Source organism: Arvicanthis niloticus, chromosome 13 (assembly GCF_011762505.2).
Source record: "Arvicanthis niloticus isolate mArvNil1 chromosome 13, mArvNil1.pat.X, whole genome shotgun sequence".
NCBI classification, from domain to species: Eukaryota; Metazoa; Chordata; class Mammalia; order Rodentia; family Muridae; genus Arvicanthis; species Arvicanthis niloticus.
Window position 1 is genome coordinate 32,549,431 of NC_047670.1, and position 16,212 is coordinate 32,565,642.

At 40.9% G+C, this 16,212-nt stretch overlaps 1 protein-coding gene across 1 annotated transcript in view; it reads left to right on the top strand.

Annotated features, from left to right (window-relative positions):
* The window catches only part of Mtbp (MDM2 binding protein), a 65,561-nt gene extending 49,790 nt beyond the window's left edge, over positions 1-15,771 (top strand). The window contains exons 17-22 of the mRNA XM_034517240.2: positions 1,049-1,144; positions 7,232-7,498; positions 9,202-9,439; positions 10,168-10,281; positions 14,731-14,796; positions 15,481-15,771. Coding sequence (XP_034373131.1) covers positions 1,049-1,144; positions 7,232-7,498; positions 9,202-9,439; positions 10,168-10,281; positions 14,731-14,796; positions 15,481-15,519 — 820 coding nt within the window. The 3' untranslated portion in view covers positions 15,520-15,771. The remainder of the gene's footprint in view (positions 1-1,048; positions 1,145-7,231; positions 7,499-9,201; positions 9,440-10,167; positions 10,282-14,730; positions 14,797-15,480) is intronic.
* The last annotated feature ends 441 nt before the right edge of the window (positions 15,772-16,212 follow it).

Here is a 16,212-nt window from a genome sequence, read left to right on the forward strand (position 1 = left end):
CTGTGTGAAAGGTCTACCTAAGATTAGCTCTGATGGCTTGCTGATGGAAACATTCTTCAGAAGAACCCAATTCAGCACTTAGTCTGGAAACCTTCTTATCCTTGTGAATTTGCTCACTCTTAACGTAAGTGGCAAGCTGACTATACTCTGAGTTTTAGTAAGAAGTAAATACATTCTTTTGTTACCAAAGATTTAAGTTAACTTTATTCCTCTGACAAAATGTTTTAACTGAACAACTGGACATAAACTCATTTCACCAAGGGTCAGAATGATATATTTTAAAACTAATGTTGCTTCCTGAATTTACATTACAAATTGTTTTTTTTTTTTATTTACTGAGTCTCATAGTTTTGTTCAGTGAATGCCATCCCATTGTAGTTTTTAAAATGGAGGCAGAGAAAACAAATGGGGAAAGGGCACAGACTTAGCCTGTGCTGTTGCCTTTTTAGGCTTTTCAGGATACGTTAACTCCTTCCCCTAACCAGGATCTCATTCTCTAACCCAGTCCCGCCTTGAACTCACTACACAGCCCAGGCTGGCCTGGAACCCGAGGTGCTCCTCCCACCTCCACCTCCTAGGTGCTGGGAAATTGCAGGCCTGCACCACCGCAGCCAGGTCCCTTGACTTGTATGCTGTATGTCTTAGGGTTCTATTGCCGTGATAAATTATTGACTGAAAGCAACTAGACTTACACTTCTGCAAAGTCCATCATGAAGGAGCTCAGGGCAGGAACCTGAGGCAGGAACTGAGGCAGAGATCATAAAGGAGTGTCGCTCACTGGCCTGCTCTCCATGGGTTACTCAGCCTATTTTCTTATACCCTCAAGGACCCCCCAGAGATGGCCCAAACTCATCACTCAATGCCCTGTCTGCTAGAGATATTTTCTCAGTTGAGGTTTTCTCCTCTACAATGACTCTAGCTTATTTCAAGTTAACAGAAACAAAAACCCCTCATGTAGGGAAAGAAGTCAGATTTGTCTCCTTAGAAACTTTTACTTTCTCTGTCATGTAGTAAACCTTAAACACAAACGAAACCCTTTTCATTTCAGGGAAAAGCCTTTTGTTTTGACACCAGAGCTTAGTCCTGGAAAACTTCAGGTCTTACCTTTTGAAAAAGCCTCGGAATGCCATTACCACGGAATTGAGTAAGTTTTTATTTACACTTTTGTGTATTGTTGTTACAGCTACTTTGTTATGAGTGTGGACTGCATGTGAAATAAAATGGCGTAAATTGATACAGACCCCAAAGTATGTGCTCAAACCAGTATATAATGTATATTTCACTAAAGAAAAATTAGTTGACTATTAACTTGGTTTTGTTCATTTAAGTATCTTTTTTAGTTGTGCAGTATTTTTATCAAAGTTTCTTGGGCCATACATTGTTAGTATGTATTTTTTCTGTAGGTCACATTAAGGGTCCCTGGTCACTAATTATATTTTAATTTCTTAGAAACAAGTAGATGAGATGAACTCTGAATGTAAACATGTTAATTATGTGTACATCATTATATTGTTTCAGTTGAGTTTTGTATTTACCTCACTTTACTGGGTTCTTATCCCCTTCCCACTCCTTCTAAACTCCTTCCCTTCATCAAACTCCCCGCCCACTACCCCTGCAACTCTCTTAGCTTCCTGTGTGTCGTGTTGACATTAAGTTTAATTAGTGTTGCTTACGTAAGCATTTATAGCAGATAACAGCAACTTATCAATGGCTACACCACTGAAGAAAACACACACACCCCCACCCCTAAGCACCATAAATGCAAGTAGCTCCTCAGGGAGGGGAAACCTCTCCTGAATCCATGATGGGACTCTGATAGACCCAGTCTTTATGCAGCTCTTGTGCTGGTGGCCACAGCTTTGTGAATTTCAAGTGGCCATGTCATGTCCAGAAGACCCATTTCCCAGCACCTCTACCTGGGCTTCAGCTCTGACAGTCCTTCTGCCTCCTTTTCCATGACGTTCCCTGGGTATGCTGCAAAGGGGTGGTCTAGGGCTGAGCATTGAGCAGTTGGTTTTTCTCAGCACTCTGAGCAGTTACGAGTCTGTTAACCATTGCATCAGCACACAGCGGCATCTCCGAGGAAGGCTGGGTGCAGTACTCATCTGTGGGTATAAACGTAAGTGTTGAGAGCACACTTTGACAGCATAGGTATTTTTGCAAAACAGTAGTAATAGGTTCCATCTAAGATCTATGACCTTTGCAGCCATTAATTTTTTTTAATTTACTCTGATAATTTCATACATTCATACAACGTATCTTGAAAATAGTACTTTTGGCTCCCCCTAATGGAGCTGCCCTAACCAGTGATTCATAGAGAGATGCCTTATCTCTGGCTTGGGATTTTTATTAGTAACCTTGCCTTCTGGGAGCATGACCATCCATGCATGCAGTGTACCTACGTTCAAACTCACTTACATTAGAGTTTGTATTTGGTTTACAAAGTAGTGCGTTTCTGGATAGCTTTTTCAGCCATCCTTAGTTTTGGGTAGCAGCCCCCTCCCCACACTGCTCCATCCCTTCTCTCCAACCCCTTCTCTTCCACCCCTTTCCTCTCATCCCTTCTCTCCCACCCCTTCCCTCTCATCCCTTCTCTTCCACCCCTTTCCTCTCATCCCTTCTCTCCCACCTCTTTTCTCTCACCCCTTCCACCCCATTTCCTTTCTCCCACCCTTTCCCCCACCCCTTCTCTTCCACTCCTTCCCTCTCATCCCTTCTTTCACCCCTTCCCTCCCACTCCTTCCCTCCCACCTCTTCCCTTCCACTCCTTTCCCACCCTTCCCTCCCACCCCTTCTCTCCCACTCCCTCCCTCTTATCTTTTCTCTCTCACCCCTTCCCTCCCATTTTTTCTCTCCCACTCCTTCCCTCCCATCTCTTCTCTCCCATGCCTTTTCTCCCACCCCTTCTCTCACACCCCTCCCCTCTCATCCCTTGTCTCACACCCCTTCCCTCTCATCCCTTCTCTCCCATCTCTTCTCTTCCACTCCTTCCCTCCCACTCCTTCCCTCCCACTCTTCTCTCCCACGCCTTTTCTCCCATCCCCACTCATGATTCCTCCCGTCCCTGTGATCACTCCCCTAACCTTCATATCACATTCTCTTCTTCATTGGTGCCTGCCTCCAGTCCTGCGTTTCAGAAGCACATTCTTGGCTTTATTTTGCTTCAGTTTTCCTTAGTGTTTACTGTTAAAGGAGACCTTCTGGCAACACTGTTTTTAATGTCTCCATATAAAACTGTCTGCTCTGAAAAATGAAGATGTACCTCTCCTTTTTCTCATTAATTTGATTGCTGTTTATTTACTTAGGTTTTATTTATTGTTGTGGTGTGTGTTTGTGTGTGTGTGTGCACGCATGTGTGCATGTGTGTGAGACTGCATGGATATGTAAAGGCCAGAGTTGGACATGGGATGTCTTCCTGTGTTGCTCTCTGCCCTGTTCCTTTCAGGATCGCTCACTGAACCCAGAGCTCTGATTTTTATCCAAGCTGGACGCCAGCAATACTCTGGCAATCCTGTTTTCCTGTTTCTCCCTTCTAGAGCTGTGGTTACAGGGTTGCACTGCCATCCTTCAGCCTCTTGCTGTGTGCGCTGAACTCAGGTCCTTGTGAATGCCTAGCAAGCACTGTTACCCACTGAACTATCTCCTAAGTGATGTTTGCTTAGTGGCTCCCCTGCCTGCCTGCCTGCCTGCCTGCCTGCCTGCCTGCCTGCCTGCCTGCCTGCTTTCTTCCTTCCTTTCTTTCTTTCTTTTTTCTTTCTTTCTTTCTTTCTTTCTTTCTTTCTTTCTTTCTTTCTTTCTTTCTTTCTTTCTTTTTTGAGACAAGGTCTCATTATATAGCCCGTGCCAGCTTGATTTGTTATATAGACCAAGCCAATCTCACAGAAACCCACCTGCCACTACCTCCTTAGTGCAGTTAGTAAAGGTGTGCACCACCACGCCCAATGCCCGTGCTTTTAAATTTATATTTAAAATCCTATTCCTCATATTATGTCCTGTAAAGTTCTGTCTCCTTAATTTTGATAGGTTTAGAGCCTTCTACTCTATTTTTAGTATTTTACTTAATCATGTATGCATATATAATGATCCTAATCTGGTAAGGAAACTTAAGTGGGAGTTCTATCTGGCTTGCATGTAACTCACATCTGAGAGTTGAAACCTGTTTATGTTTTCAGGGACTGAGTGTCCGTGCTGAGCAAAAGCAGTACTAGTTATATCTGCCTTGCTGCACCGACAGACAGCCTAGACACAGGTGCTTTTGCTTCTTTGGCCCTAGAAGCTCATGGAAGCACTGCTTTGAATAAACATTAATACTTGCACCCTCATAGCTGGCTGACGTGCCTGTCATATGACCGCATGGTAGACTGTATTTCCACAAGTAATTTAGTTTTATTTATCTTGGGCGTCAACTCCCTATTTTCTCTTGTTTTAATTTAATAAGAAAAATATTAACGGTACATCTGAATTTATAAACAATATGTTCTTCATGTTCATTTATTAAAATATTAATGAATACTTGTTTGTGTGTTACTGTCCTAAACCCTTATGGTGTTTTAGTTATAGTATCATGAGGTGCATTTATCACGGTCTTACTGGCTTAGTTTGGGTTACTATTGCTATGAAACACCATGACCAAAACTAAGTTAGGGAGGGGAGAAACGGCTTTCTTTGGGTTATGCCTCCATATCCATAGTCCATCACTGAAGGGTGTTAGGACAGGAGAGCACATGGAGCAAGAAGCCAAGGGTGCTGCTTACCTGCCTGCTCCTCACAGCTTGCTCACCCTGGTTTCTTGTAGCACCCGGGCAGTCTGCTCAGGGGCAGCCTCACTCATAATGCTCTGGACCCTCCTGCATCACTCACTATTTAAGAAACTGATCTACAGGCTTTTCTATGGCTCCATCTTCTGGAGGCATTTTCTTAATTGGAGTTTTCTCCTCTCAGATGACTTTAGCTTGTGTCAAGTTGACATAAAACTAGCCAGCACAGCAGCCATAAAACATTTAGCTATTCTTATGTAGAAAATATGAATCTGTTAATCATTTGTCCAACAATAACTATTTCCCTGACATCAGATATATGAATTGTATTCTGTGTCTCTCCTTTACCATGTCACTTTGTCTTAAAGGGCATTTTAATGACAGCTCAGGGAGCGTGTGCACTGTACTTAATTCAGTGGAAGGGCATTGGGAGTACCTAGGATTATAAGGCAGTTAAAAGGCCACATCTTAGAAACAAAACATTATAGCACAAAAAATACCCTTATAATCATAGGATATTTTTCTCTCCAAACAGTTCAGTATACAGCCTCATCAGATATTGCATTGCTTCTTGCCCAGAGTCTTTGCACAAATTCATGGTTCTTAATTTTACTGTATATTTTATTTATGTCCCCAGACAGAGTAAGAGTAACTTCAGGGTTATTTCCATTTTTTTTTCCCACAAAATAAGCTAACCCAAAGGCTAGAGAAAGACTCAAACATCAGGATCTGTGATCTAAACCCACTCTTTTGCCTGTCAGTCCTCTGACTGAAGCACTGACTTCTCATAGTTGAAGTTTAGATCAGGGTTCCTCTCATCTATACTGCTTTAGGATCACCAAAGCAGCTTTGAATTTCGGCTGTATATACAAGATAGGTAACACCATGTTATTGAATATCTGCAGAGTGAAATGATTACTAGACGGGCTAACATAGCCACACCTCACACAGTTACTTCTTTTTGTCATGTGTAATAAGCACTGAAAGTCTAATGCTAGGAAATTTGCAGAATAGAACACATATAGTTTCCTCATGCTGTACATTAGAGCCCTAGGTGTATTCATCATTACAGGACTCCATCATTTTGGACCCTTGGACTGACACCACTGCCCCTCTCCTAACAATGACCTTTACTCTGCCAACTGTTCTGTGTATTCTCTTTTTGTCTTAGAATCATCTTTAAACCCTTTTTGGAAGTGTCAGTGACTGAGTTAGTGTGCGTGGCGTATATATTCAGGTTTCCAGTGAGTTATAGTCATGCATTGACTAGAGCAAGATGACTCTTCTTCCTTAACCTAAGGAAGTTACACTGGTAACTAAATGGTTACTCAGGCTCTGCAGTCACCAACTTCAGTTTACATTCTCAATCGTGCTACACATGACTGGTGTGTTGTAAGGCACAATGAGGTAGAAGATATATCAGGTTGATGGAGACAGCCTTGTCCATTTGGTGACTATTACATGTTTTGAAGTCTGACCCTAGTACACCACTCACAAATAATCCTGATAGGGCCTCCTTCCATAAGTAGTACAAATCACATTTTGCATATTAAGCAGCAGAAGCATAAAATACTCTGCTCAAATCCACATGGCTAATAGGCAAAGGAACCAGGACTTGAAATCAAAGATGTCTCCTCAGGGAAGAATACAGTTCTGAAAGCCTCATCGGGCTGCCAGGTGTCTAAGAAATGATGTGTTCCTTGGGAGACAAATTCTGGTATTAGGGACCATGTTAGATCCCTTTTACAGGTAGAAAGGACAGATGACAGAGAAAGGTTTGTTGTCAATTCTACTTGGACCATTATTCGTGGTGATGTCATTTGTGGTCCTTGATGCAGTTACAGAAAGGGGAGGGTGTGGAGAGCTTTGCAAGGTCATCGATGCTTTCCTGCCTGCTTATTTGTGGTTCTTGGCGTGGGATTTTGAGTCCAGAAGCAGTTGCATAGCTAATACATCATTGATTCACTGGATTAGGTTAAACCAGAATTCAGATATACAGGCAACCAACACGTTTAAAAGAAAATCTGTAACTCAGGTGACGAGTGAATCTGTTATACCTATAAATCTTAATCTTTGCGTTGACAGTAAACTTGTCCTTCCCAGCAGAGTCAGCATTTCCCATAGTTGCATCCCCATCATGCTGAGAAGTCAGGGGTGGCTAGAGTTTTAAGAAGTATTAAAAAACAGCAGCCATGCTAGTTTGGACATAATCCAGAGGATGAACTGAATCTGTTGCCACCAAAGTGCAGTCGAAGAGGAATTAGATTGTACTTCACATTCGTAAATCTTTCTGTCAAATAGCGGACTAGAACAAAACTGTGAGCTGCTGAGAAGTAGGCCATTCAGCCAATTTTCCAACAATTGTTAGGAAACTAGGTAAGTTTTAAGACAGTGCCTGGCTGTTATCCTTTAGGAAGGGAAAAGATCCCATTGTTCTCCTGGATGTTTGATTTCAATGCTCTTTCTCATTTTAGATATTGCCTGGATGACCAAAAAGCTTTAGAAAGAGATGGGGGATTTTCTGAACTTCAATCTCGTCTTATTCGTTATGAGACCCAGACCACCTGCACCAGAGACAGTTTTCCAGTCCCCACTGTGCTGAGCCCTCTTCCGTCCCCTGCAGTTCTGTCAGAGCCTCAGAGTGTCCCCGAAGGAGAAGCATTACAAGGCGAACTCCGAACTGAAGTTTCTGGATTGAAACGGAGATCTAAAGACCCCAGTTGCCTTTACCCCCAGAAAAGGTGACCTGTCAAACCTACAGAAACAGTATCTCCAGAGAAGTACTGTGTTCACTGGAGGATTGCTTTTTCATGTCTGCCTTGTATTTTTACGCTACTTTCTGCATAGGTTTTTAGATTCATTCCTTCATACTTATGTATTTTGAGTACTTAACTGGTTTTGCTTATAAGGTATAAAAAGAAATGACTTGGAAAAACAAAGAGCTTTTGCCTTCTGTGCTAGTGCACAGCTCCTTAGCACAATGGGCGTGTAAAGCTGGCAAGTCAGAGCTCTAGAGGTGTTGCCAGTAGGTGAAGGCTCAGCTGCCCTTTGAAGAGGATAGTCGAGGGTGGAATTTCCTGTTAACTCTCTCTCTCTCTGCTCCTTCTCTTATTTACATTGGCCTTCAACCAAGAGGCTCCATGGGGCCCTATTTAAAAGCACTCCTTACATGTACATAAAGTTTTAAAGTGTACCTTGTTAGTACATTCTATGGAACTTTTCAAGACACTTTGTTTTGCTAGCTAAATTGTCCAAATATATTGGAATTTAGATGTTGATAAAACTGAATTTATAGATCTTTAGACCATGTGTTAGATTTAGGCCCCGGGCATATAAAATATGCTGTAAGTTCTGGCTATACTTAAGCTTTTAAAACAACTATAAAATGTATAGAAATAAAACTTTGAAGACTTTTTGAATAGGTGAAAATACGAAAATACTGTTTCCTGCTATGAAATAGCTAAATGATTTTTATTGACAACATTGTTAGTTCATGGCATTTTTTTATGTCTGATTAAGTTGCAAAGCAAAGCTGTTAAAAAGATTTATATTCAGGAAAAGTATACTGTGGTATACTGTAGCTGAGAGGAGCAGAAGGATGGTTCTGATGCCTATTTTGAAAAAGGAAAACATTTCTGAGTCATTGTGGAAGCAAATATGAATGATTTACAAAAACTGAAATAAGAACCGATTTTTGTTCTACTTGTATTTGTTTTTAGTTGCTTATTTTGCACAGATCGTTGCAGAGGTATAACACAAAGGCTTGTGATTTCTTTCCTAAAACTCTTTAGTGAAGGGTATTGAGTGCTTAATTGGGTATTAAGAGTATAAATAGAGGTGTCCTAATATTGCTTATTACTTTCCCTGTTAGCTTGAATCCCAGGTATCACTTGCCTTCTCTTTTAAGCACTGCCCTAGCTACTTGCTGGTCTTCTGATAACATACCCTGACAGAAGCAATGTCAGAGAGAACAGGCTCATTCCACCTCACAGTTGAGGTCCACAGCCTCCATGGCAGAGGAAGCCACTGTAGTAAGATGGTGATGCAGTGCACTCACCACAAGCAGAGAACAGTCCATGCAGACTGCTGCCCAGCTCCCATGCACAGTCCAGCATCCCAGAGAGAGGGAGAGGGAGGGACCCACCCAGGGTGAGATGAGTCTTTCCACAGCCATCCGTGCAGTCATGATAACCCACCACAGGCACGCTCAGAGGCCATCTCTCAGGAAAGTCTAGATTCTGTCAAGTTGACAGCGCTATCACAGTGCATAAGTCACAGAACTAAAGGAACAGCTTCATTGTTTGGTATCAATTATTTTATGCAAATTAGCAAGAGATTTTAATTTTCTTGGATTTGTGTTTAAATAAAAATAGTTGTAACATTTAAAGCAAAAAGTAGGCTCCATTGTTGATTCATTTCATTTGTACTTTTTTCCTCCTTACAGAATTATGAAATCGGAAAGTTCTGATTGTTTGGTTACTCAAGCAAGTTGCAATAGTAGTTATTACCATCATGCGGGGACATCCAGGAAGCCTCAGGCGGAGCGCTGTGTGTCAGTGCTTTCAGTTTCTGGTCGGGAACCTTCCAAAGTTACCACAAAGACCAGTTCAGGACAAAAACGAGCACACGAATCAAAATCATCAAAGCAAATTAAGGAATCACGATCCCAGAAACATACACGGGTAAAGACTTTTCTGCTTTCTCACTTCTGCATGAAAAGAAACTTCATTGTGTAAATCTTTTACATATATATATATATATATATATATATATATATATATATACACACACACACACACACACACACACACACACACACACATATACATGCCTAATGGTTCTATGAAGAATAAAATAATGTCCAGAACTTAAAATCATCAGATGCTAGAAGGATGGCGCCGGCTGGAGCTCCTGGATAGGACAGTTGCCTAGCATGTGTGAAGGCGCAGATCAATACAGTGTGGCTAGGAAGGAAGGTCCATAGAGAAAAAGTGGGAAGCAGGGTAAGGGACACAAATTAGACAGAAATTGATCATTTATTGTAAAAGTGGACATGCAGTGTGTCAAAACAGGAGTGTTATAAAGGTACCCGCTTGATTTTCCATGTTTGAATTTTTTCTTCTAAAGAGTATTTCCCTGCTGTGTATAGCTTGGCACTCAGATTTCAGGTCACAGCTCATAATTTTTTCTCCAGTTACACTAGGCATTTCCTGCTGAACATGAATCCTGAGACCTGGATGAGCATGTAGATGTTACAGGCTGCTTCTTTTCTCAAGTGTTTTGTCAGAACAACCATATTTAGCTTTAGTACAGGCAGATGACTGTATAATTCACAATTTGCTTATGACCAAAATTGAACTCGTTGTGCCATTTCTGAGAAATCTCAGTCAGGTGTTCCTTTCTGTTGAAGATGCTGAAGGAGGTGGTAACAGAAACCCTGAAGAGGCACCACATCACTGAGGCCCACGAGAGCTTCACTGCCTGCAGCCAGAGACTCTTCGACATCTCCAAGTTCTACCTAAAGGTGTAGTGTCTTCTCTACTCACAACTAGGTTTATTTTATGTTCTGGTGTCTCTGTTAGGTGTGTGTGCATAGGTTTTATATTGTCTTATACACTTGCTGCCAGGCTGCTTTAAATGGAGGCAGAAATCTTGCAGTACAACTGCTTTACATTTGCTTGTTTGACGTTAGCCTTGTGTATAGCAAGTTGCTTCAGTCAGAGGCCTTAGTTGTTTTCCTAACAGGCCTTTTACTCAGACCTTTAGCATTAATTTAATTTATAATTAAAACTAATTATAATTTTATAATTAAGATATGTGAAACTAGATGGTGAGTATAGTATTTTATAAGAAAAGTAATAAAGAGGCAGCTGTTACTTTGGACAGATGTAAGGTGGGGGTTAAGGGCTGCTGAGGTGATAATTTTCTTTATTTTCTTTTCAAATCATGTGTTTTTGTGTGCTGTGAATGTGTGGTATATTGTGCATGCATTCATAGGCCAAAGATGAATTGCAAGACAGAGTCTCTCATTAACCTGGAGTCTTGCCATTTTGGCTATCATGGCTAGACACTGAGCTCCCAGGATTCTCCTGTCTCTACCTCCTAACTCTGAGGTTAGAGGAATACACAGCCATGCTTGGTCCTTTCCATCTGTGATGAGGATTTGAACTCAGGTCCTTGTGCTTACACAATAGGCATTCTTTCCCACTGAGCTCCTCCCAGCCCCTAGATGACAGTTGGATGACAGCTTTCTGAACTTGGGTGCTGTTTGATCTTCTCTGCCTGAGATCTAACCAGCAAGCAGAAGTAGGTCTCAGGGTAAAATTACAGGATTGACAGACACATGCATTCAGTACCCTCTTTTAAGTCTGCTTAAGACGGGGAGCATCACTACAAAAAGCAAGTGGAGAAAGGTAAGAAAAAAACTATACAAATATATTTTGTTGAGTACTTTAAAATGCACATGAAAGTACGTGCAGAGGAAACAAAGTTATGAGAAGCCTACCTTGTTTCTACAAGAAACACCAGTAAGGCTGGTGCTGCTTCAGCCAGCAGAAGCCAGAGGAAGTAGAGAACTAAACAAACCACAGAATGAATGATGTTCTTCCACAGTGGTGACTACAGGGCCTTTGAACAGTTCTGTGCCCACACCTCTGACAGTAAAGTTTCTAGTGCAAGGGAAATGCTGGGGGTGGCAGTCAGAAGCCACCTGGTCATCTGGTCCCCTTCCTTATAAAGCCACCAAACTCAGCACTCAAGGCTCCCGTACTTTCAGTGTCTCTTCTAAATAGAAGGGGACAGCCAAGGACTGGCAGACTGTGTGGATAACTTCTGACTCAGGGAAGTCAAAAATGTAAAGAGAACTCTGAGAGAGTAGAGAGTAAAGAAAAGTTATAAACACTAGAATTCTCCCAGAAATAAAACTGTGCCCCTAAAACTAGAACTACATGCTGTCACCAAAACCACACACAGAATACAAAGGCTCCTTTTAATTAAAGGTGTGAGGAAACCAATTTAATAGAAACGCCGAACAGCTGAGCTGGAATTTTTTTATGAATAGTAAGAAATAAACGAGAAGAACTCTAGAAAGGGAAAATGGGGGCTAGGTCCAGGAGACCCTCTACTGATGATAGGAGGAGGCTTCAAAGACAGAGACAGTAGAAAAGAAAATCATCAAAAATAAAGCAGAGCTTTTGTTAGGGACTCACTCACCTCCTGATACTCTATTTTCTTCGAGACTGTCGCAAATGTGTCCATGATCTCCGCTGTGTGTTTACTGTTGAGGTATAGAAAAACTACTGATTTGGGCAAGTAGATTCTATATCCTGCCACGTTGTTGAATTTGTTGTGCCTAGAAGTTTTCCAGTAGAATTTTTGGAATCTCTTCTGTATGATATGCCATCTGCAGATAGGGATCCTTGGACTAATCTCGTCCCCTGTGTCCCCAAAGGTTCTCTTCTCTTTCCTATTGCTCTGGCTATGTCTTCCAACACAGTCTTGAAAAGGAATGTGGGTAATGGAAGCCCTGTCTCGTTCCTGAGATCTGTGGGGTTGCTTCAAGCTTTTCTTCATTTAGGATGATGTTGGTGCGAGTTTCTCTTGTATAGCTTCTATTATATTGAAGTATGTTCCCTCTACTCTACTTTCTCTAGGACTTTTATCATGAAGGCATGTTAGATTTTGTCAGATGCTTTTTCTGTGTCTTTTGTTTTTAAGTCCATTTACATTGAACTGTCCCTGTATCTCAGAGATGAAGCCACCTTTATCCCTGGTGGATAATATTCTTGGTGCGTGTCTGTATTTGGGTTGTAGGCATTTTGTTGAGTGTTTTTGAATCTGCATTCCTCAGGGAGATTGATCCATAGTTCTCTTTGTTGTGTCATCACCTAGTTGGGTGCCAGAGAGAGACGAGCTTCATTGAGGGAGTTTGGGAGTGATCTGGTTTTCTTTCTTTTTTTTTTTTTTTTTTTTTTTGGTTTGGTTTTGGTTGTTGTTTGTTTTTTAATAGTTTAAAAAAGTTTGGCTGTAGATCTTTCAAAGTCTGGTAGAATTTTGCTGTGAATCTATCAGGCTCAAGATGTTTTTGTTCCTATTTCAGTTTGTTCATTTGTTACAGACCTGCTTAGGATTCCTGTTTTACTTTGGGGGATGAAGTCTTACCAACATGGTAAGAACCAGGCCTGAACCAGGATAAGAACACACACAGACACACAGACACAGATACACACACACACACACACACACACACACACACACACACCCACCCACCAATAATTAAAGAGAAAGAAAGCCATAGATTTAGAGGAGATTGGGGAGGGCTTACATGGAAGGAGTTAGAAGGAAGAAAAGAATGGGAAAAATGATATAATTATACTATTAATTCAACAAATAAAATTATTATATTTTTAAAAAGTTCTCAGAAATGAGGAACCCAGGTATCTTGCTGGAAAAGATACTGCTTACCCAAGTGAGTGAGTGAAACTGACAGAAGCCACTAGAATGTCTGATCTCCAAGTATCCAGAATTATTTTCTGAGATTTCCTAAGAGAAAGTATGGTTACTTACTGAAAAGACGAAGAATTAAATGTTATCAAACTTCTCCAGGGTATCTCAGTATACTAGAAAATAATAAAAAGCACCTCCTAGTTCTGAGGGAAAGTGCCCTATCTTGTATTAATCCAGAGTGACCTATCTGGTCTATAATTCAATCAGATGAGAAGATTCAATAACAACACTTTCAAACCCAAAAGGTTTTAAAATATATTTTCTCTTTTATGGAATTTGTTAGAAAATCAAGTGGAGCACATAAAAGACTAAACCAAGAAATAAAACAAAACAAGCCCCAGTGGGCCTGGCCTAGGGAGACTCCAGGCAACCGGGGCAATCGGACGGAAGATCTGTGGGCTAAGAGAAGATAATGAAGTTGGGAGGAAAACCCCACAGAAAGTGGAAGTGAGAGATTATCCACGACATGTCAGTATTTGAAAAAGTTTTGTTAGGCATTTAATCAGCCCATTGTCAGAGAGGGAAGTATCAGAGTTATGTAGGTGGAACACTTGGTGGAGAAAAAAACCAACCAACCAATAACCAGGTCATTTGACTAGACAGAGTGTGGAAGCTGAGAGAGACGTGGCTACAGTCTGCCTCGTGGTTACACCACCTTTGCTTAGATATAATAAAGCAAGTACACACTAATTATGAATGCCAAGCTGTGAGGTAATCGTACTGTAGAGGAAGAGAAGGTGGTGTTGGGTGTAGACCTAGATCTGACTGTTAATGAATCTGTGCTATTCATAATCATTCTGAAATTGCCAAATCATCAGGGACCAGCAAAGCATGACATATAGAGACATGCAGGTACACACAGGAGAAATTGATAGAAGAATTCAGAGTGACCGCCTCTGTGAGGTGTTACCTGCTTGCTAGAGGATGCATTTCCCCTCTTTGAACAATTAAGTTTTTATTTTAATTATGTTTTAATTTGATATATTCTCCACCTCCTCTGCCTACCCCCGTCTTCTGTGAATTGAAAGCAAGATTTTGTACATGGCACACAGGTGCTCTGCCACTGAGCTAAATCTCCAGCCTTGCCATATTTTAGAAAGTAAGACTGGAGTTTTATTCCTCTTTGTGGTGGAATGAAATAGCTAAAAAAAAGAAGGGAAAAGTACATATCTGAACAATTAGTAGAAACCAGATATTTATTTTCCAAGTACTAAAGCATCCAGTGTGTGTGCGTGTGTGTGTGTATGTCTGTCTGTCTGTCTGTCTGTCTGTCTATCTGTCTTTCTGTTTGGTGAGAGAATTCCTATATCTCAGGATAAGACTCTCTTACTAGATTGATTCTGGGCAATCATTTCTCAATTGCAGTAGCACTTGAAGAATTCTTTAGGATAATCCCACGTTCATTTATAATGAGCTCTTGGTAATGTAATAAACAAGGCTCCAAGTGCTGTGTTTCATTAATGTCTAGGATCTGAAAACATCAAGGGGTCTCTCTGAAGAAATGAAGAAAACAGCCAACAACAATGTGGTGCAGGTAAGTAATTCTCAAGAAAGCCACGCTCGATTAAATTGGGATTTTGTTTCAGGGTTGCTGTTCTGCTGTTACACTTACGGTTAAAACAGAGACGGTCTTTTCACCTCCACCCTTCTGAAATGTCCTTGATATTTAACAATAGACTTGTTCAGGCCAAGTGTAATAACACTTAATAGGTAGCTTTATCAAAAAAATTTTCTTTAATGATATTAAAAGATAAAAATGAAAAAATAATTCAAAGAACTAGGAAGAAAATCTATTTTGATTAGCTGTTTAAGTCTTTTGAGTGTCCCTTTCCAAAGGTACTTTCAAATAACAGTAAGAAAGTGACGTGAGCCATTGTCTGGCCCATTGAGAACACGCACAGGACTCAGCTTTCCATATGGGGTTCAACATGCCCTTAATTTGGAAAATAAAATACTTTTAAGTATAAAGACTGAATGTTGTCTTTTTACTTGATATTTTCTGTGCAATCTTTGAAGGTTTTGTTGGAAAAAAAAAGCAGTTGAGGCTTAATATATATATATATTTTAATGTTGGAGTAAACGGGGGGGTGGTAAGTGAAGTGAGGTGCCTGGGGGGGGGGGGCATGCTCAGAGCTTAGTTTTGAAGCCGTAGGGAGCTCTTTGCCGTGTGTATTTTGCATAGATGATTCTATCATCATGCATCTGTTTTCTTCCCCAGGTGATCGAATGGGTGGTAGAAAAGATGAGCAAGAAGTAAGCTGCTCCATCTTCCTTTAACTTAGAAAACTGCACCCGACCGTAAACTTAAAGAATAGATACTGCGTCTGTAAAGAGGATCCACAGTGCCCTGTATCTATATAGTTTGGTGATTCTCACTTAAAGTATTTTTAACTAATGCACTTATTTTTACAGTTTCACAATATTTTAAACTATGTTTTTTTTTAATGTATTTTAAATGTTTTAACTCTTGGTTATTTAATTGTTCAATAAACAGTAATATTTCATTACTTCTTGGATTGCATGCCCATATTATTAGTGTGCCTGCTTGAGCTGCTGCCTGTGGTGGTATGATTTAGAATGTTCCCCACAAGCCCTGGCATTTGGAACTTGGTCCTCAGACAGTGGTCCTGTTTGGGGAAGCTCAGGAGGTGCCTTGTTGGAGGAAATGTGTCACTGTATGAGACTTTGAGGCTTTGAGCGTGCTCTCTGCTTCTTGCTTGTGCTTCAGCTTCAGCTCTAAGAGCTGCCACACCTGCTACCTGCTGCCCCGTGTATCACTGATGGTTACTATGGAATCACAACTTCTGAGAGGTGAAATGTGTGGGTTTTAAGCCTTGTACATTCTGCCTGAGTTTGAATGAATCCCTCTCCATTTTCTCTGAAGACTGAAACCAGTGAAAGTAAGTTTGAAAACATGTTAGCAACATTTATATTGTTTATTCCCAGCTTT